The sequence below is a fragment of the Haliaeetus albicilla genome, chromosome 23, assembly GCF_947461875.1.
Source record: "Haliaeetus albicilla chromosome 23, bHalAlb1.1, whole genome shotgun sequence".
Lineage (NCBI taxonomy): Eukaryota > Metazoa > Chordata > Aves > Accipitriformes > Accipitridae > Haliaeetus > Haliaeetus albicilla.
In genome coordinates, this window is record NC_091505.1 from 25,741,440 (window position 1) to 25,762,503 (window position 21,064).

General features: G+C 50.7%; 2 protein-coding genes across 4 annotated transcripts in view; one reads left to right on the forward strand and one right to left on the reverse strand.

Moving 5' to 3' along the window:
- OPHN1 (oligophrenin 1) overlaps positions 1–12,699 on the forward strand; it is a 76,633-nt gene extending 63,934 nt beyond the window's left edge. For 2 of the 3 annotated variants that reach the window (XM_069811638.1, XM_069811636.1), the window contains exons 21-24: positions 204–369; positions 1,900–1,950; positions 2,766–2,816; positions 3,203–12,699. In XM_069811638.1, coding sequence (XP_069667739.1) covers positions 204–369; positions 1,900–1,950; positions 2,766–2,808 — 260 coding nt within the window. In that variant the 3' untranslated portion in view covers positions 2,809–2,816; positions 3,203–12,699. The remainder of the gene's footprint in view (positions 1–203; positions 370–1,899; positions 1,951–2,765; positions 2,817–3,202) is intronic. The other variant, XR_011329558.1, reaches the window with a different exon arrangement.
- A 142-nt stretch (positions 12,700–12,841) lies between these two features.
- Positions 12,842–21,064, reverse strand: part of AR (androgen receptor) — a 59,496-nt gene continuing 51,273 nt past the window's right edge. Inside the window, exons 5-8 of the mRNA XM_069811639.1 lie at positions 20,861–21,005; positions 19,845–19,975; positions 19,125–19,282; positions 12,842–18,128 (exon numbers count right to left, since the gene is read on the reverse strand). Of these exons, the coding sequence (XP_069667740.1) occupies positions 17,973–18,128; positions 19,125–19,282; positions 19,845–19,975; positions 20,861–21,005 (590 nt within the window). The 3' untranslated portion in view covers positions 12,842–17,972. The remainder of the gene's footprint in view (positions 18,129–19,124; positions 19,283–19,844; positions 19,976–20,860; positions 21,006–21,064) is intronic.

A 21,064-nucleotide genomic window follows, 5' to 3' on the forward strand; every position in this document is an offset into this window, starting at 1 on the left:
AAGGCTGTGCTGGGGCAGGCAGAATGGGAACTGCCTTTTCCTGGGACTCTTTCCCTAAATTCTGGCTATTGGCCACTGTCAGAGAGAGGATGTTGCAGCAGACAGACAGAACTAAGCCCACTAACTTGTTTAATACCTCTTCATAAATATCTAGCCCTCTACCCAAGCTTCGTACTCAGTGTTCGTAATCTTCAACCTTGCAGGCGAGTGCGACGGTGTCCCTAAGGCACGATCCCATGGTGATAAACCTGTGATAACGCGTCCCCCTGTGAGACCTCCGGACCCACCGTGCCGCACTCCTGTCCCTCCGAGGCTGGAGCAGAGGCCAGATCTGATAGCAGGAACAGCAGAAGAGATGCCTTCATCTGTGTAAGTCAGCAGCCGTCAGCGAGCATGCAGTACCTGGGGTGGGCAGCTCGGCCCGAGGGAGCTGTCAGCACCCAGGGGCTTGGGGAGGTGTGGGGGGACAAGGTCAGCCTGGGTGGTGGGAGTAGGAGCTGGTGTCACCTACTGGGAATTTTGGAGGAGGAGGAAGAGAAATACCACGTTGGTTTCCAGCGCTGGTGGTATACAATGGCTGGAGCCTGTGGACATCCCCTTCGACACGAGTGCAAGCGTGGGTTTGAACATCACGTTGAAAAGCTGCGCAGAGGGCATGGCCTGGGAGAGCAGCATGGCCATAGCAAAGACAAACATGCACAGGAAAAACGAAGCGCTGAACCTTCTCAAGCACAGCCCTGGGGCTAAGCCTTGTCCCATCACCTTCTCTGCTATTTCTCCTGTCAGTGAAGCTGGAGAGCCCCTCCCTGCCTGGCTCTGAGCAAGCCTCTCAAATGAGACACTTCCCGGGGAAGGACAAGATCCAGCTTGGATCTCTCTTAAGGAAATTGGATGGAGTTCAGTTTCAGCATCAGGTTTCTTTCATATTTTAATGAGACAGAAACCCTGCTGGCTTCAATGGGAATTAAAGAAAAGAAAAAAGGGTGACTAAATACAGGGATCTCAGCCCAGCAGCCAGGACGGGTCGGTGGGAAGGCTGTAGCCTGGGTGCTGCCGCGGAGCTCGCTGATGCTGCACATCCAGCAAAGATGTGCATTCCATTCCCCTGCCATCGGAGCGGGGCAGCACCCCAACTCAGCGCTAACACCCCTCACCTTGCGCTCTGCCACTGCACCGCAGCCCTGGGGTGTGCGGGGGGCCACCCCCCGGGGCCTTGCTCTGCCCGCAGTGACACGAGGTGCAAAAGCATTTGTCGTGAACTGAAGTGTCTTTGTGCCGTGGAAGCCACGCAGCCCGTGAGTGACGATCTCCGGCAGCGGTCCTGGGGGAAGCGCCTGCCGTGGGAGAGCTCCCGAGTTCATGCTGTGCTGGCCCCTGCTCTTTGCAGAGAGCCCCCAGTAAAGCCGCGCTGTGCAGCTGATCCAAGTCCTGCATGTTCATTCCTTAGTCTAGCAAAGGTACTGTGAGGTTCAGCTCCACGCCTGCAGGGCAGGAACAGGCCTTGCCTTTGCTCTCCTAAATCACTTGTTAGAACTTTTCTGTTCTATGAGGACATTTGGAAGCTAAATACGAAGCACGTAAAAACTGAAGGAGAGGCCCTAAAAAGTGATGGATGCAGGTTTATAAACCAGTATGTAGGATTATAAGCAAGAGCGTGGAAATAAGCAGTGTGGCGAAAAGCGACTAAGGGCTGCCTGGCCAGGGCGGTGTGAAGGCAGAGGGGAATGGAGCTGGCAGCATGAGGAGCACGGCTGCTGCCTCAGCAGAAAAGACATCATTAGAAGGTGATTGTCTTCAGCGTCTGCTGATGCTACTGCTCTTTTCCCTGGCACAGATGAGATCTCATTAACAAATTGCCTTATTGGATAACTGGAGTAACCTGTCTTGCTCTCTTTGCAGGGTGGCCTCTAGGACAAAGTTCTTTGAGACAGCTTCCCGAAGAACAAGCAAGTAAGCCTGGCACTGGGAAGTTGGCATGTTAATAAAAGCTGCCCTGCTGCATAGGGTGCTCCCTCTGAGGCAGAGCAAGTCAGCTCAGGAAGCCCCAGGCCTGACCTTCTTGCCTTTCATACTCATGGGCAGAAGATGGGTCTCAGCTAAAATGCTGGAACTAAACAGAGAGCACAAAGTGTAAAATGTGACTCCAGATACAGACTTGATAAGTTATATGTAAATATGCTAAGTAATAAACATATCTATGGATTCCTTTTATCACGCGTGTATCTAAGTCAGCATAGTGCACGTTGTACTTAGTTCTCAGCCCTTGCGAAGAGCAGAGGTAGGATTGTGGGAGAGACGAGGAGGGCTGATTAGATCACAGCAGCTGATCAGAGATGTGAGACCAGAGAGTGGATGGTCCTACACACAATGTATGTGCAGGCATAGCTCCACCACGGAGAGGTACAGTGTGATGGAGTGATAGCTTGGGCACTGAAGCCTTCAGGCTAGGCTGGGATGGCAGGGCTTTGAATTGCAAGCATTATGCTTTGTGGCAGCAGATTTTATTTGTAATAATATCTGCTCATAGAAGCTTCAGCTTCTTCCTGCTTTTAAAGATCACCAACCTCTGCCAAAAGTGTGAGCAGGTTTGCACTAAGTGATAAATGTTGTCTGTTAGTGTTGACAGTGAGTTCTCTTGTTATATTGAAAAATATATCCCTGACCTGACTGTTACCCAGCCCTCTGTTTAGGTTTGTGGATCTGAGTTTGAGCATGCTTATTGCATTAATTTTTTTTCCTGTTTTCTTCTACTTCCTTATATACAGTTCTTCATCACCACAAGGCAGGATCCCAGGTGATGAGAGCTGAGGCTAAAGGTACGTGTTTATGACAATAAATGAAATAATAAACCAAAAGCACATGTGTAACATAAACTCAGCATTCATGGGGTGGTGGGAGTCCAGTGGAGGCAATGGGAATCTCAAAAGAAAGATGAGGAGAAATGTCCTTCCTGTAGGAGACCCTTGCAGGAGGAAAGATAATGACTAGAGGTGGGGCGTGCTCTTTGCTGAGGTGGTAGTATGGCAGGGCAGAGTAAATCAGCCTGCTCTGCCCTTCCTGAGCCTCCTCGCTGCAGCGCTCAGGGTAAATGTGAGCACTATGCAAACGGCAGTGCTGAGGCCTGGGCTTGCTCTCGTTGTGGTTTTGCCATCACTGACGGATTTATACTGCTGCATAGAACGTGCTTGTTTTCTTCTTCCAGACTTTGTAAGCACCTCAGCCCAACTAGACCCAGGAGATTTTGTGCTTGTGAAACGGACGTGTCACAGCTAAGACTTTTCCAGTTCTGGTGCCCCTGGAGAGCAGCTATCTTACCGGATGATAATTTCAGAGCACGCTGTTGTAAGTGGCTCAAGAAATTAGAAGAGAGGGAGATAACGATGGGGAGAAGACACTACCCACACATATGTGTTGAACTGTTCCCAGTCCTTCCGCCACTCCTCTCTGCGCAGGCTGTGAAGGATGATCATGTGTGCCCGTTCAGGTGACCAGCAACTTTTGCAGGGCTGGGTGAACACCGACGAGCTGTGGAAGGGACCGCGGGGGATGGGAGTGGCCATTTATCTGCTCACTTTTTGGTAAATGCGCCTTGGCAAGAGTGACCTTGGACAGACATTGGAGTCAGAACGCAAGGGGCTGACTCCCCGTGCTTGGATGCAAGGGTAGAATGACTGGAGTTTGGGTTGCCCCCCCTTGCCATGAGAAGCTCCTTCCTTTATGTTATGTTTTCCTTGCTCAGTAAGCTATAGTGTGTTTTTCAGTGTGTAGAAGAGCAGTGTATGTTACTGGAAATGCTGCTGGTGCTAAGGCAGGCAGGACAGGAATTGGGGGGACCATCATGCTTAGCTCTGCAGGACATCTCTTCATCTCCTCCCTGGCGTCGGCATGCCCCCGTCCTGGAAAACCGTGCCGGCAGACATGGATGTGCCAGGGGGCTTTGCCTGAGTGGGGCCGCAGCCCCTGCCTGTGGGTCGGCTTTCTGGGCAGCACCGGTCGGGTCAGCAGCCTCTGAGAGCACCGCTGGGAGAAGGAAGCGGCAGGAGTTGCTCCTCCTGCTCCTCATCCTCCTCCTCATCCTCCTCCTCGTCCTCCTCCTCGTCCTCCTCCTCGTCCTCCTCCTCGTCCTCCTCCTCGTCCTCCTCCTCGTCCTCCTCCTCGTCCTCCTCCTCCTCCTCGTCCTCCTCCTCGTCCTGCTCCTCGTCCTCCTCCTCCTCCTCCTCCTTCTCCTCCTCCTCCTCCTCATCCTCCTCATCCTCCTCCTCCTCCTCCTCCTTCTCCTCCTCCTCCTCCTCCTCCTCCTCCTCCTCCTCCTCTTCCTCCTCCTCCTCCTCCTCCTCTTCCTCCTGTGTGAGCCACTGTCCCACCAGATCCGCTTCCCTCAGGCCCACCAAGAAGTCTCTGTCCCAGGGTTGTTCTGGTGGACCAGCACAGAGGTGGCGAGGAACTGAAACTCGATGAGTGTGGGTCAACCCATTTTTCTGAGAGGTGCACAGTTTCTTGTTTGCTTGTTACATTAATTTCCAGTCCAAGAGATGTCCAGTCTCTTTAACTCAGCAGCGGCCGTGTAGATGATGCCCTTTGGTCTGGAAGGTTTCTCCTAACCAGGACCACCCCTAGTATCCCTGTTAACAGTAGAGGCTTATTGTCGTTCCAGCTGACACCAGGGCTCAGTTCCTGAGCTGTAGTGTTTGCCTGTAAATAGGCAATGAGTGGCTTCCCTGCTTCCTCTCACCTGCTCAAAGGCGGCTTCCATGTTTTGAATGATTTTCCTTGGGTGCTGGGAGCATTCCCAAATCAGCGGCCAAACATCCCCATTAGCTGCTTCCCGGGTGCTCCATCCTCTCGAGCGCGCTTTGCCTCCTGCCTGGTGCAGGTTTGCCAGTGGGATGCTGCCGCGGTCCTTCCCGTGCTGTCTGCTGATGCTTGCCTTGTGTGTGCATCTAGCACCTGTCTGCTTTATTGCTGAATGTAATTCTGGCGTTCACTGGACACACACGTGTTGTGTCAATGGTGCTTCTGCTCCCTCGGGCTTTGGCGGTGCCCCAGCTGCTCACTCCTGTACTCCTGCTTTGAACAGTGGCACATAAAAGTGGCTTTAAGAAAAAAAAAAAAAAAGCGATATCAATGCCTAGACTGTATTACACACACTGGCATCTCAGGGCTTTTCAAAGCTACAGTGAGCCCTTTCTGCTGCACCCTCTCATGAGTGGCCAGGAGGTGTGAGCAGCACCAAAACAGAGCGCATTGTGTTTTTCTGATCAGGTATCTGAGAGAGCAGGTCAGACGGAGCTGTGAGCCAGCAAGGTGCCCTGACCAGCCCAGAACGGCTGTGGTGGCTGGGAAGCCTCTCCAGCAGCCCGGCCGCGGAGCCCCAGTCTCCTGCCGTGGATGGGCACTGGTGCCCAAGCCTGCCCTTTGGTGGCTTTGTCACCCTCTTGGGGTGGCTGTCCCAGAGGACAGAGCTAGGGTCTGCGGGAAGAAAGAAATCCGAGGGAGTTTGGTTTTAAGTCTGACATTGCAAACAATGGAGGGAAGCAGCTTACTAGAAACGTATTTCATTGTGTCCTTAAGTAATTTCTCACGTGTGTGTGCTGGTTTTTCCTCCTCTGTGCGTGCAGCCGAACGCTGGGGACCAGCGGTGGAGCGGTGGTAGGGTGTATCAGCTGTGCCGGTGGAGGCCTGTGGGGCACAATCCCTGCTGCCAGTGCCACAGGAGCAACACAGCTGGGAACGCAGGATTTGCCCTGTGCAGCCTGGCAGGGCCCGCAGACATCAGCCATCAGAGCCATTTTGTCATGTAAAAGCGTAGATTACTTCAAGTGTTTATAAAGTTTCCATGAAGTAAAAAAAAAAAAAAAAAAAAAAAAAAAGAGTCCCAAGTATGCTTTTTCCTCCTTTAAGCAATGCCCCAGTGTTACCCATGCTGCAGCCATCCTCTGCTCTGCAGATCCCACTGCTCGGGTACCGCAGGCACCCCGGCGATGCAGCCGACCCTCCCTGCGTGTGGCCAGGGCACATGAGCGTGACTTGGGGCAGTGGGTTTGCACAGGGGTGGGTTGAGCATGGACCCCCTTGTTCTGCCTGTTACAGAGAGGCATGTTTGGTAGTATGTGGTTTTAAAATGTTTTCTCATTTTTAACTTCAGCTGCCTGGTTCTTGTTCAGCTGCCTCTGTCAGCATAAACACCTTTCTACTTATTTATGATTACTGCAGACACAGCACTGGCTTCTTTCCATCTATCCAACATCTTTTTCCCCTCCTCATATCTGTTTTCCCATCCCTCTCAACTCTGATGTTGATGTGCACTACCATTTGCTTTTCAGGCGTCTTGCTTTTATTTAACAAAAAGATCTCTCACAGGAGAAAACAGCTTTGTCTCTTAAATGGGAGTCTTGCAACCTGCTTTTGAGCCTGAATTTATGGAGAAGTGCCCGACCAAGGTGACCACACAGGAGCTGGCAGCAGCATGTGAGGTACCAGGAGAGGGAGGGTGCTCCTGGGATAAGCGTGGGGTGGGCGAGCTGTCCCTGCTGCTTGGCAGCCTGCACGGTTTGCTTCTCTGCCCCAAGAGGAGATGCAGCCGATTTCCACATTTCCTAAATACACCACTCACTCCTTTGTTGAGTGATACTTTTTAAATTTTTTCTTTTTAACCTAATAACATGTGGCTGGAAAAGGCTGCAGCTGAGGAACCCCTCCGGCGGTTTGAGATGAATGAATTCAGCTCTAGTGTCTCTGAGGGTCTTCAGCTGAATGATGGGGAGCTTTCTCATCTACATCCTTTTTCAGGCCTCTAATTGCCGTATTCTTCTCAGCATCCTTGCTGCAATTACTTTGTACCATCCTAGCCTTAGTTCAAGGGCGCTGAGCATTGCAGCATGCGCTCCAGGTTTGCAGGCTCAGAGCAGGTCTGTGTCATGCCCCGGCTCCAGGCCCCCGAGCAAGCACCCGGCTGGGCGCCGTCCCGGCTGAGCACGGTCCTGCCTTCCCAGTCCCCGGTCAGCATCGCGGCACGGGGCCTGAGACCCCGCTTACAGCGGCAGGAGCGGTCCCCGGCAGTGGCATCCAGCGCTCCACGGCTCCCCCAAGGGGCAGCTGGGCATGGGGTGCCTGCCTCCCCCCAGCACCCCAAAGCACCGCGTCTTTCTTCCAGCCCCAGGAATACCCAGTGCCCTTTAAGCCCCTGCACCGTCCGCCATAAGGGAGCAGGAATGGAAAAGGAGTCCCTGAAGCACCTTTGCCACAGTAGGATTTATTGCAGCTCTGTGCATTTTGACAGTCTTGGCCTTTCTTCTCTTACCAAAGAAGAAAATCACTCTCCTGGCAGGGAGCGTGAGTGAAATGCTGATTTCCTCATAGCTGGGCTCTGCCGTTAGCAGTGGGCTGAATCGCAGAGTTCATGCATGGGGCTTGTGGCACATAACGTGCAATGCTTCCTTTGCTCCCTTTTTGGTTTTCCACATCTCTTCAGCTGGAAAGACTAATCCTAATAACGTAAACTGGCAAGAGCCAACAGTCCCGATCAAATACTACAGCGCGCAACAGGCCGGGGAGCCTGGCTGAGACCCTTCCTCAGCTCCTCCAGCCCAATGTGCAGCTCATTGCAGCCTGAGTGCTTGCGGGGCTCAGGGGCTGAAACTGCTCATTCGCAAGGGCTCGGGTCAAATCTGTAATTTGGAGAGCTCAGCGCGTAGGCGGGTGCTCAAGCTGGGGGCCATTGGCTCGGCTGTGGGTTGCACCCTCTGCCATGGGGGCAGGAGAGGGGCCAGAGAGGGAAGGAGTGGGCAGGTGGCTCCGGCTGGCACTGGGACATCACCTGGAGATGCTCCATGGCCCCGAGGGTCCTGCCTGCCACTGGCACAGGCAACGGCATGACCCTCTGTGCGTCCTTTTATAAATTAACCTAATCCCATCTTAACCACAGCTAGGTTTTGATTAACCCCCCGAGCAAGAATACAGACTGCACAATCTCATTTCTTTCGTGATTAGAAACCTTCTCCTGTTTTTCATCCCAGGAATATTTGGGGCTGTTATTGCTGAGTTACCTCTGGGGTACTGAAGGGCAGGGTGGAGGTTTGTCAGCAATAATTTGGGGAGGGAAATGGTGATGGTGAGATGGGAACTGCTTACCAGGACTGCAGTCACCGGGCACTGCTGCAGCAGCCAGGAGACCAGGGCCGGGGCCGTGTGCTGGGAGCAGTGTGGGATGCAGGGAAAGGCTGGATAAAGCGTGTGGGGGTGGGTGGGCTTGGGAGCAGCCCCCATCTGCCCTCCTATCACCAGGCAAGCTGCTTTGTCCAGGTCTTGCTGTGTTTGCAGTCCTGACCTGCACCCAAAGGGTCTGGCTGCAGCCGCAGCTGCTGCTACGGGTACCCTGGGGCTGGCAGAAAATCTCACTGCATTTTCATCCAGAGTCGCTTGGGCTCTAGGCTTGCCGGTAAAAACACAAAACGCTTCAATGTTGGAACTAACAAAAGATCCTTGTTAAATCTAGAAAAAATGACCAGCAGCATTGTGGAGCGGCGGCTGCCCCTCAGGGGGCTGGCAGCGGGCACAGCCCCACACGTGGCATCCCCTGCCGGGTGCCTGCTGGGGGGCACATCCCACCCTGCTCCTGTGCCCGGGAGCATCCCCTGCCTGGGACGGACACAGGGTCATGATGCCCAGGTAGCACAAGCCAAAGCAGTAGCTTGAGGGTTGGGGTTTTTTTTTCTTTTTCCCCGGCTCTTTGTTTCTCTGTAGCTTCCTTTGGGGGCTGTAATTTTTCCAGGGGTGGATGCCTTCAAAACAACAGTGTTTCAGTGAAAGAAACTGTTTTCTTTTTCTATTAGCCCTTGTAGTGGATGATTACAGACTGGAAGGAGCACTGATGTGCTATCCCAACAATTCTGGTGTCCCAACCCCCAGGTGCGTGGTTTGCTTTCTTAAGGAAAATGTTTTGATTTCATCTGAGCAAGAAAAATATTTTCCAGCATAAGTAATACCTTGTAGTTTTTTATACAGAGAAAAGATATCAAAACAAGAAGTTTCAAAGCTCAAGACTGGGCCTCAGAGAGAAATTCCCAGGTGAAGGATTTGGAGAGGTTAAAGGCACACTTCAGTAGACACATCTATATGATAAGTTTAGAATTGAAATGTACTTAGTGGAGCACTGACATCTTAATTTATGTGCTGCACAGAGATCCATAAAGGCACAGGAATCCACCCACGCAGGACTTCTTGCTAGATCAGAGTCATAGTTTTAAACTCCATAATTCTCTCTGGCCCAACTCGCTGCACAATTAACCAGCTGAATGCTCTGATTTAGGACCAGCTTTCTACACCAGACATTTTCTTGGCAACTGTCAGCAGCATTACTTGGCCTATACATCCATAAATCAAGAGTCAGGCCAGCAAAAAAAATAATATCCTGCCATGGACTTAAAAATTCAGGAGGCGCTTTGAATTATTTCTTTACTTTCCTTATATTTTTGGAAGTTTATGGAAGAAGTGCTTTCACAGCCTCTGTCAGGATCTGTGAGAGCTCCTAAAAAGCAGAAGTTCTGAAGATTCTTGAAATCATATATAAAAGGTTGCTATTTCCATGGAGGCTTAGAGAAACACCCCTTCACCCCCCCCAGCACATTGCCCCCCAGGACCTCCATCCTCCTGCAGGTCCAGCATCCTTTGCTCTTTGCATCCTTTGTGTCCTGCACACCCTGGTCCCTCCCCGGTGCCTCGGCCCCGCGGGCTCATCCCGGCACTGTGCTGCCGGGCCATGCCCCTGCGGTCGCTCTGCTCCAGCGGGGACGGGACGCGGGGCACGCAGGTCCCTGCTCGCCCTCTCGTTGGCGTCTACCTGCCGCCGGTGGTGGGAGGCGGCAGCAATTTTGGGCAAGGAGCAAACCCCAGAGTTGGCTGACATTCCTCGTGTCAAGAGCACACGAGTCGGCGTGACCGCACTGAGGTCTGTGGCTGCTGGACAAGCTGCCGGAGCCCAGCACACATGGAGGGCAGAGCAGCTCCCAGCGCCTCTCCCAGCTGCGCATGCCGCGCTTTGCTCAAGTCAGGCAGGATGCAGGAGGTGCCAAGTGTGCTGAGATGGGAACTTCAACAGTAGTGAGAAACAGGCAACCCCCATCATCAAACAACTGAGTTGCTGGTGACTCTAGCATCCCTCCAGTGAAGCAGCAATGCCTTCTCCATGCGGGGTGCTCCTCGCCCAGCGCATCACATACTTCTGATACAGAAAGGAACCTCCTGAGGGGCCCCTGCCCCTTCCTAGCTGCTCCCTGGGCAGGGATGGGGTGAGCTGCAGGGGCGGTCAGAGAAAGGGCAGTAAAGAAGAAGGGCTGGGGGCCAGAGCCTGGGTGTCCCCCTGGAGTAGCCAGCCTGGGGACTGCTGCAGCCGGACCGGGCAGGTCACTCATCTCCTCATCAGAGACAGCTACACGGGCAAACCTGATGACTTGCCCCAGCTCAGCGATGCATGCCAACGATATGTGCTGCCAGCCTTGTTATTCGTCTCCACGCTTTTCTCGACAGTAAGGATGATTTCTGTGTGAGGCTGGTGTGTGCACACATGGTAAAAAAAACCCCAAAACCACACCCCAAATGCCCTGTACCAAAGGCTTGGCATGGACAGCATATTGCTGCACTCCTGTGCTGGCTGTAAGCTGCTCTCCTGTTAAAACCTGCGCCTCTCCTGTTGAAACCTGCGTCTTAAAGCACTTCATGGTGTTCCCACAGGGATTTGGGCTGGGCTGAGCAGACTGCTGACCTGGGCACGAGAGGAGCAGCGAGCTGCAAGAGCCCATCGCTGCCTTCGCCAGGGCCTCAGGGAGGGCTCTGCACCAGCGCTGAACACAGCCCGGGTACTGGAGGGGGGTCAGTGGGATAGCGGTGGCCAAGCTCTCTCTGAGGGCTCCAGGTGAAGCCTGGAGTTTTAATTAGTCTGTCTTGGAGGGAGTTGCAAAAACTTGTTATGCAAATTAGAGAAACTAAACTGCATTTAAAGGACTTTTATAATAATTAATTAATTTGCTCAATACCAGGCCCCGCATGATCTCAGGCACACCATCCCACTCACCTTCTTACAGCTGGAGTCCTTTAGAACCCAGGGTTTGTATAAACAGAGGTCTCAGGCCATTGTCTGCAATTGCTTTAAGTAGTCCATAGGCAGTTTTAGACCCATGGCAAGCTAGTGTTCTGGTGGGTCCTGGTCCTGTTTCTGTTCTTTGACTGGGAGAAATAAGTGCTGTTAGATATCGTCAGTCACAGAACAGTTCAACAGCCAGGTTCTGAACCCTTAATACGATGCAGAGGCACCACCAGCCTGCCTGCCGGCACAGCTCAGCACCCACATTGCTCATCCAGCCACGGAGCTGAGCCCACCTTGGCGAAGGTGACGGAGGAGCTGCCCGGACCACCGGGGACAGGAGATGGTGACCGCGGCTGCAGAAGGAGTGGGGAGCCCCCGCTGACGTGGGACTTTGGCAGCAGGTGGGTGTCTCACAGGGGACACTGGCCAAGCAGGGCACTGGGGGTCCCCACAGTTGGGGTGGGTTTGGGCTGTGCTCTGACTGAGATCCATCCACACCTGAAATAATCCAGCGTGCAGAGCATCTCCCTCCACCGGCTCATTGTGGTGCAGCCTTAGAGGGTGAGTGCAGCCCATACCCTGATACAGCTGAAGGCATGCAGGGAGATGGTTGCCAGTGCAGCTGTCAGTGTGTGCAGCGCTCCCAGGGTCCCTGAGGAGGTCAACCACTGTTGAAGGGTGTCTTAAAAGCAACTCAGTATCATTTTAGGAAATGGAACAATTTTTCTGTTTTAAAAATTTCCCACTGGCTGTTCTAAGGATCTTTAAAGCACAGAGCCATTTTAGGGCTGCTTGGCATGAGATGTTTTCAGAAAAAAAAAAAAAAGATTGATTCCTCACTTGGTTTCTGCTGTTTGAGCCCATCCTGCAGCAGACGGGCCCCCTGCTAGGCACAGCCTGCTGCGCCCCATGTGCCGTGAGGAGCCCCGCTCGCTTGGCTGATGGACTTTTTCAGAAAAGGTCCAGAAAGGGCACCCGGCAGTCTGCCTGGGACAGGGGCTATTTGCTAACTGGGCCAGGAGGGTTAGGGCCAGCAATCTGCAGAGACCAATCCTCTGCAGACACTCAGACTAATTTCCTTGCTGTTCTCATGCAGGCAAATACTGTGCAAGCCACACAAGGCTGGAGCCCATTAAGAGGACAGAGGGCGGTGTAAGATCAAGAGATGCAAACCCAGGTGAAAGATGTGTTGGACCGGTGGCTCCTCAGTGTCCCAGGGGATGTTGGTGGCCAAGTAAAAGTCTGATGGGGGACACTGGGGCTAACATGTTGACAGGTATCTGAGATAGCACCGCAGCCTGTGAACGGCAGTGGATTTTTCTGTTGATTAAGGGTGTATTTTGAAAAATAACACATTTTTAACTGTGACTCAAATGGAGGGATGGGACCAGATTCTCTGCAGATGACTAAACATGACACTACTCCACATGGGCAAGGCTTTTTGTACGGCTAAGGACACTGTGCTTTCAGCTTGCGGGGTATCGGTACATGTACTGCTGCTGTGCAATTACACACTAGACATTGCTAGCTATTTGTGGACGGATGAGGTTTGGGGTTTTTTTTTTTTCCAAGCTCTTTGGTTTGTCTTGCAGTGAATAAAATCTTGACCCTGTGCAGTATTCACATCTGTGCCTTGAATTAAAAAGTGGGCTGATAAGCAGTCTTTTTTATTACATGGAGAGCACAGGTCAATTTTATAAAGAAGTTCCAGCAGAATGGATTTACAACTGCTCATAAAGATACTGAAAACAACAACAACAGGAAGAGGACACTGGCCTTTATTAGCTCCTTGCTTTGAGAAATACATTAACCAAATTAAATTCAGTTTAAAAGACCCAAAGAGGCATATATGAAAGGATTAGTCAATCGATGTGTAAATGAATTAGCAGTTCAGACATGTGATTAGTAGCAAAATCTGACTGTGAAAAAATAGCCTATGAATGACCAAACATACAGCCTCATCCACTGAGAAATGACCCACTGATTCCTGGCATCTTCAATAGCTAATATTCATCACACCAGATAACATTTTTCATGTATATAACTGAAACAAAAGCCAAATACACGCACAGAGCAGTGTTCCAACAAACGAGATTCTGCCTTTATTGTACTTAGAACAACAACAGCTTTTAAGATTACAAAAAGAGCTGAACACCAAGCGTGAAGGTCTGCCCTGTGGCACAGCACAGGCTGAGTGCTTGCATGGGATCCAAGCATGGACTAAAACAGTCAAAAAGTGAAATTTTTATTTCCCCTAGCTTAGTGGGATTGGTTTTGTCTTTATCCTGGATGCCAGACAGGCTCCTCTTTTTGGTTACAAGAACAGACATCCTTCAGCCCCATACAGTGACTTCTGAGTCACGGTCGTCTCCTGCGCATCCTCCACTGCATCTCACCAGCCAAGGCAGCGGATGTCACTGCTCTCCAGTCTCGATGATGTCATAACATTGTAGGTCTCCATTTTCCTTATTCAACTGTATTCAGTTCCAATTTAAAAAAAAAAAAGAGCAGTGGCAACAATCCAACTAACATGCTTCTCTAGAAGCAGAATTTGGCCTCAGATGCTGTTAATTTGGGCAAAACACTGCCATTTCTGACAGGTGACTGAAAAACACTACAGTGTTGCAACTGCAATACAAGTGCAACCGTAATAAAATGCTATGTGTATGCTTCGACCTCACTGCACATCTTGCAGAGGATAAAGGTTCGTAATGCAGCAGCAAAGTCACACTGAGCCAGGGCAAAGGCTTTCTCCATGTCGTGCATAGCCCTTGCCTTGGAGCCGCTCGCCTTGGACCCAGACCTAGGGAAATAACCACATTATTGTACCTGAAAGTCTTTCTGCACATTCTGTAGGCTCCTCGTTCTTTTCCTTTTGGTAATCCTGCAGTGTTTGTTTCATGACTTTACTCAGCTATGGTGAAACAAGCAATTGTAGAGACATTATGCTTTGTTACTTTCATGACAATAGCTGTGGGCTGGGAGTCCTCCCCAGGCAAAAAGGCACCAGCAATGAGCTTTTTGGCTTATTACAAAGAAAATAAAGTATTATCAATATAGAGAACTCTTTTTATTACAGAAACATGTTAACAAATAAAAACTGCATTAAATTACCACAAAACACAAAATACCTGGCACAGAGAGCAGCTTACTATAAATTTGCTGTGGTTTTATGTGTGGTGCAGATATTTACTTTTTGAATCACAAGTGCAGGTTCCCCCGTCATTTTAAAAGGGAATGAGCAAAAGTCCCTCCATGTTGCCTGCGAGCAGGCAAGCGAGCGCAGGCAAGTGTGGGAGGGCTGAGCCTGTGCCCTTCTCCTCCAGAGCCACGCTGTGCCCCCACGAATGGGCTGGAGCACCCCGTCTGCAGCCAGGCTGCCCGGCCATGCCCAGAGCCTGCAGCAGGTTTCCATCCCTGGTCCCAGCCGCACGGCGCTGGTAACTGCTCCTGCCACCCTACCACACAGGCATCTCGCCCAGCTGCCAGTTTCCAGGTGCTCTGTCATTTCATAGTGGGCACCAGGACACGATGGTGCACAGCACAACTTGGCCAGTCATTATGGTACAAGAAAGGATTTCTGTGCCTCTAAAAGTCTACTTTGAAACAGTTAGAAAACAGCTACTGCTTTAGAATTCCAGGATTCTGCCCCGAAGTGCAAGGACACTTTGTGCAGTCAAAGAGGGCAAAGATAAAGAACACACCATCATCCCCCAAGTGCAAATACTATCCCTGTCTAACCAGAATCAGCTACAAGAAAGCTGGAGAAGCAGATACCGATACCAGGCTGTGCCAGTGTATGCTCCATTCATGCCATGAAAGGATGGACCTTTGAACACTGGGCAGTACCTAACCAGAAAAAATTATCAAATTAGAAGTTTCCATTAATATTGGCACATACTGACTCATCTCCTGAAGAATATTTAGTTGCAATCCTGCTCCCTTCTCAAAGCATACCCAGTTGGAGAGGCTGCACACACAAGTTGCACACATCTGGCAGATGATACATAGGCAGCATCCCCTTCTAAACCATTTTTCATTTGTACTATGCTTCCACCAGCAAATCAGAGTATACAAATCCCTATTAAGTTTGATTTCTTCCCAATCTCCCAGCAGAAAAGTACCCAGGAGGATACCTCCACTCTCATGAACTAATGAAAACTTCACTGACATGAGCTTGGGCAAAATATAAAGCTCTCCAAAGGAGCTATTCAGACTGCTCATAAACATCCTTCTCTTGATGACAGAGATGAGGGTATTACTCACCCAGCTGTTCACTGTACTCTTCTGCTAATAGCCAGAAAATGTTCAAGAACAGAGGAATGCACCAGTAGGATTTTTTTACTGGTTCATTTGCAAATATTATTAGATCATATTGACACTTAAAATGCTTGCAGCCCTCTAAAACAGGAAAAGCTACTGAGAACACTGTCCTGTTGGCTAGGATTCAGGAAGGTTATCTAGGGATTCTGTTGTCACCTACGTGAAGGGATTTCAGGAGGAAAAGCATGACCAGAGCCATATCTAGCAGGGAAGGAAAACCCATTACAAACAGCTGTAAAGAAAGATCTTCCCCTTCAACAGTTTTGGGTTTTTTCCTTACCCCTTCCCTTAATGAAAATCCCATAGCATGATTGAAAAGTATCAGGAAAATTGTTTGTTTTACTGAGAGTTTGCAAAGAACACAGACGTACCATGAAGGCATTTGCATGAAGAGCTGACGGTGATGCTCAGCTCATAAACGGTCCAAGCAGCAATGTTTTCTGCACCATATATATGTGGCAATCAATTGGCCTAAACCTTATTCCCTTCACATTAAAGGCCTCTGACAAACACAAGTAGCTGGTATTATGCAGGGGGAACACAGCGCGGTGTGCTGCATGGGTCTGATCAGGTTCACTTCTCTAGACTCCGGCATTTGCTTCACACTTGTGGCGTCGCAGTGCCGGGGGACCACACCAGCGCTCTGGGTGGGCACAGCTCCGCCACAAGCTCTGCCCCGTACTGCAGCGGTGAAACCACTGCCTGCCAGAGAACTGCGTGTGGCAAGGCACGGACTTGCTGTTTGCCTGCGCCGGCACGAGGACCCCTTGTAGACGTCTGTTGGTAAAGCTGGACTGCATCGCAGCCCCAATGAGGAGTATTACCCTGACAAGAGCCTGTATGTGCTGCGCTCACCAACACACCCGGCCAGGTCTGACCAGGCGGTTTTGGTGGGCTCACGGCTGTGCTGGAAGGGGGGGAACTGAAATACCGCAGGGAACGCAGGCTTGGCCACTTTGTGGGAAGCGGAGCCCAGCAAATAAACAAATCTGAATACAGGTGTTGGGTGGGCCTGCGTTCCCTTCTCAACTTGAGGTATGAAACGGAGTCAAGCCAACGCTTACACCTGACAAACCAAGCCTGCTTTTCTCAGATATTCCTGACTGCTGGAAGTCACCAGCAGCTGCAGACCTATCAGCCTGTACCATTTGCCGGTCATGGACTGAAAGCCCTCGTTAGCGAGGGCACATTTATCCATCCTTGTGGCAGAGCCACAGACTGTGCCACCACCATGACATGTGGGGCTGCTGGGGACAGGCGGCACATGCGGGACCATGTCCCCCCCAGGCTGCAATCAACCGCTGCAATTAGCAGGAGCCATGCACACCGCTTGGAAGGGCATAAAGTCTCTTCGGTGTTTCCTTTACAAGCCCCTGAAGCGTCACGGCAGCACCAGCCAGTTACCACAGCCACCTCCCAAAGGACAGGATTAACAGCAGGAGCCCCGTGGCCTCGCAGATCCTGGCCCCGCTGCTTTGCTCCCGGGACACTCGTCTGCTGGCATCAGAAAGAATAGTTGGCATCAACAGAAAATAAGTAGTGTAGCTGCAAACCCAGGCTCTGCGGACACCCAGCTGGAGCAGAGCTGGTGAGGGGCTAGGCAGGGGGCTTCAGGTGCCCACAGGAGGAGGGGAGACCATGAGGTCTGAGGACATCAGGCACTTGCGGAGGTGGGTACGGCTGTGTTGGAGAAGCAGCAGCTGTCAAGGACAGGAATGTGACTTCTGAGCGCTTGGGCATCTGTGGGGCAGACGGAGATCCAGCTTGACCAGCCATAGGAAAAACATCACAGGTGGAAAACAGCAGCCATCTGCCATCTTTGGGGATTTCTGAAGGTCATCTTCCTCTCCAGCCCTTCTGCTGACAACCTCGTAACGCTCCATCAGCTAATATTAACACTCGTCCGTGCTGCTGTGCAGGCAGGTCTGTGGGGCCGCAGATGGCAGTGGCATGCTGTCCGGAGTAGACCCCACGATGGCTGCTCGGCAGCTTTCTGACCCAGCAGCAGGTCCTGTAAATTCATCAGTCTGCAAATTCTTCTCACCCCCGCAACTCTTCAGTGTTTCTCTACTGCAATACTTTAACCCTTCTGCTTCCCAGCACCATAATGCAAATAAGAAGTCCCAAAGGAGGCCAGTAAAGTAACCCACACCCAAACTTATAGGTTCAACCTGCTTGTTGTCTTGTTCTGTTTTTAAAAAAAACCCAAACCCAACAACTGCTGGCATTTCCTCCAATCTCCTGTGGCCCTGGGCCACTAAAAGTCACTGTGGAAAATAGACAAATGAGAGAGCGTAGATACGGTGCCACAGCCACTGTGCCACAGTTCCCTGCCCCAGCACAGCGAGCCAGCCAAATCTAGGCAGAAGCCATGGCAGGTAGTTCAGTACCTCAGAAAAAATAGAAATCTCAGGAATCCCAGCAGGTAGTCGTTTGTTACTGTCCATCTTCTTGGCGCACCGCCTCTGTAAAGGGGATTCCTCAAGGCACTGCAGTGCAGTAGTGCAGAAATAACAGGCAGGAGATGGCTGAAATGGGGGTGGCAGAGCTGGGAGGTCCCTCCAGAAGATCACTGTGCATGGAAGTAGATTGGCCTGACTTTTCCAGACAGGATCTTGGGAACCTGCACAGAGATGATCTCAGCCATCATTTCAGGGTAGTCCACGCTCACCATATGTGCCTTAATTAAAAGGTCAAATGTAAACTGATGCAGATCCTTGGCAATCTGGGGAAGGAAGAAAGTTTGTTAAACGAGAAGTTCCCAGTCAGCTATTTCTCTGGGAAGATACCGAGCAGATGTTAGCAGGCACAGCAGGTCAGGGCTGGACCTTGCTACAGTGGGACCTGCTTTGCTCTGGCCATCCACTGCCATGCTAGCAGTTATCAGATGGCAGGTATGCACCCCAAAGATGAGCAAGGGAACTACCCAGCCTGGGAGCATGTAGCGTATTTTTCCATCGTCCTTCACACTCAGACATTACTGAGTCTGACAAAAACTGAGATGTATAAAAATGGCACTTTCTTACTCCTACAGAGACTTGTCTCACTGTGTGCAGATGCTGCTGACTTCACTTATTAAGAATTACTTTTTGCTTGTAGACATGTAACTGTATGGGCATGGAGTTGAGCCCCAGGAAAGGTCTAGCTCATGTTTCACCAGCACAACTTTAAGTCACAAATAGAGAATTTGTTTTCACTGCTGTAATCAGAGAAGATTCACTGGGGACACTGAGATTTTGAGCTGTTCTGCTAGGCTGAAAATGGAAAAGTGTCATCTACAAAGAGCTTTTCATTGCTAAAAAAGGAAGCCCATAACCCCAAGCACAAGAGTGGTTATTGCAGGGAGTGACAGGCACAGATAACTTTCACTCCCTCAGCAGAGTTAGTGTCTCTTTTCTCTGTCGCTTAATCTGGAGCACACTGCAATACTGTCCCTGCAAAGGTGTGCCAAGAGTTAAAAAAAAAAAACAAACCACAAAGAATCACAGAATCATCGAACAGCCCAGGTTGGAAGGGAGCTCAAAAGGTCACCCGGTTCAACCTTCCCTGGGAAAGGGAGCCTGGATGAGACTATCTAGCACCCTGTCCAACCGCATCTTGAAAACCTCCAGTGAGGGGGACTACCTCGACCGTGGGGAGGTTGCTCCAGTGAATGATCGTTCTCACTGCAAAAAGTTTCTTTCTTATGTGTATAGATAGACATTTCACTGTCCTCTCTTACAGGATGCACGGAGTCCAGGACCTTGGTGAGCTGGTAAAATCGCCGAGAGCAGGAGGTAGGGTTCTTCCTCTTGCAAGCGATGATGCGGTCAAGTTCCTTAATGTAATTCATTCGAAGTTCATCAAAGAGCTTCTGGTTCTTCAGGCCATCCACTGGAACTGATGGAACATGGGAAGGAAACAGTAAGAGTTGCCCAGAGAGTGGAGAGAATAAAAGAGCAAGAGGAAGGCTGAAGAAGTGGTCAGTGCAGATCTAAGACAAAAGATCTGCCCACCAGCTCTGCTTTTGCTACAGCCCTCACACTGGTCAGCTTGTTGGACTACTGCTAATCCAAGGACCCTTGTTCAGCACTCGTTAAAAAAGAGATGCAATATAACAAATTGCAGTGCTATTTTCCTGCTCAGCAGCTGATGCTCAGAGGTCCCCATGATAACAGCAGTTAGGCTGAGGAGCAACCTCCTGCAGGAGCTGCATGGGAGAAACACTGCAACGTGTGGAGGTGGGGTGGGCTAGCTGCAGGGGGGCTGGGTGGTGGCACCCTTATCCTTGGCAGCTCGTTGTCTCTGAGCAGCTCAGATTGAAACAGAGAGGAGAACATCCAAAGGCATCCCTTGGGAAGTATGAGTACATGCACATGCACAGGGAAAGCACCGGATACCTCTAGGGCGATACAGCATATAGCAACCGGAGATCTGTTGAGGAAAGGATGTGAGTACTTACTTATACTGAAGAAGAGTAGAGCCTTCATACAGAGAAACTCCTGGGGTGTGATCTGAAGCCACCCAAACTCCTGAGAGAGGTGCCGCATCCTGACACATTGGCTGTACATTCTGGATTTGTGCATCCGGTACCTGGCAGGGCAGAATGTGTAACGCGTGACAAGGAGATCAAAGCTTTGCCTGTGTGATGTGCGGGGCAGGTCACACTCTGTCTGACCTAGCAATCCCAGCCTCATCTGGCACATCCCTGCTGCCAAGAATCTGAGCCCTGTCTCAGGGGATGCTGGCACCAACAGGCCTGCATGCAGGAGAGGAACGTTTTCCAAAATGCCCGTGTGTAATCCTCTTCGTCTGGAAATAGAGGACTACCTGGGATTTGCAGAGTTCGTTTGACCCTCTGCCTTCCTGGAAAATGACTGCAATGACTCACCAAATGTGACTACCTGCAAGGGATACGAAGCTAAGCTCGGAGTTCTCAGAGAGAGGGTGTGGTTTTGCTTGCTGCTGTGCTTAGTTATTGTTTTTAAGCAATTCTACCTTAGTGCCAGCAAACCCTCCCCAGCTCTAAGTTGATGGTACATCAGAGAGAACCCATCAGGAACTTACAATATATGTTTGTTTCAGTTCCTGTTTGCTCCAGCTGACCAAGCAAGCTGAAAACAGGAACTCAAATCTTCAGAAAAAAGGCAGGTCTGTATGGACCAGCCCCTCACACCCAGCACCAGCGCTTGCTGCTGCTCTGATGGAAGTTGAACCCAAGGCAAGGTTGAGGGAAAGGGAAGAAGGACCAGAAGAGACATTGCAATTCTCCTTATTGCTCCTGGAGATCACTGCAGAGCACTTAGAGGGGAAAAGCAGGGTCCTCCTCTGCTTTGTTGGTCAGCTCTGAAAGCACGATTCCTCAAGCTGCACATTTCATAAGCAGATGGGAAAGCAAATTCCTTGTCTTGTTCTCATTTCTCACCTAGTCTGACCCAGACAAAACACATTATTAGATTGTTGTTATTTTGCACTTACTCATTGAAGACCAAATCTGGAGCGAAGTAAAGCATTCTGGAGTTGACGTTGGTGAAAGATCTCCAACCCATAGCAAAAACCATAAGGCCCATCCAAGAGTACTGGATTATTGACATCTGGTCATCCACATGCAGATTGCGAAATCCTATTAAAAAATGAGAGGGATATTACAGATTAATACTGGGTTCCTGCAGTTACCAGGAC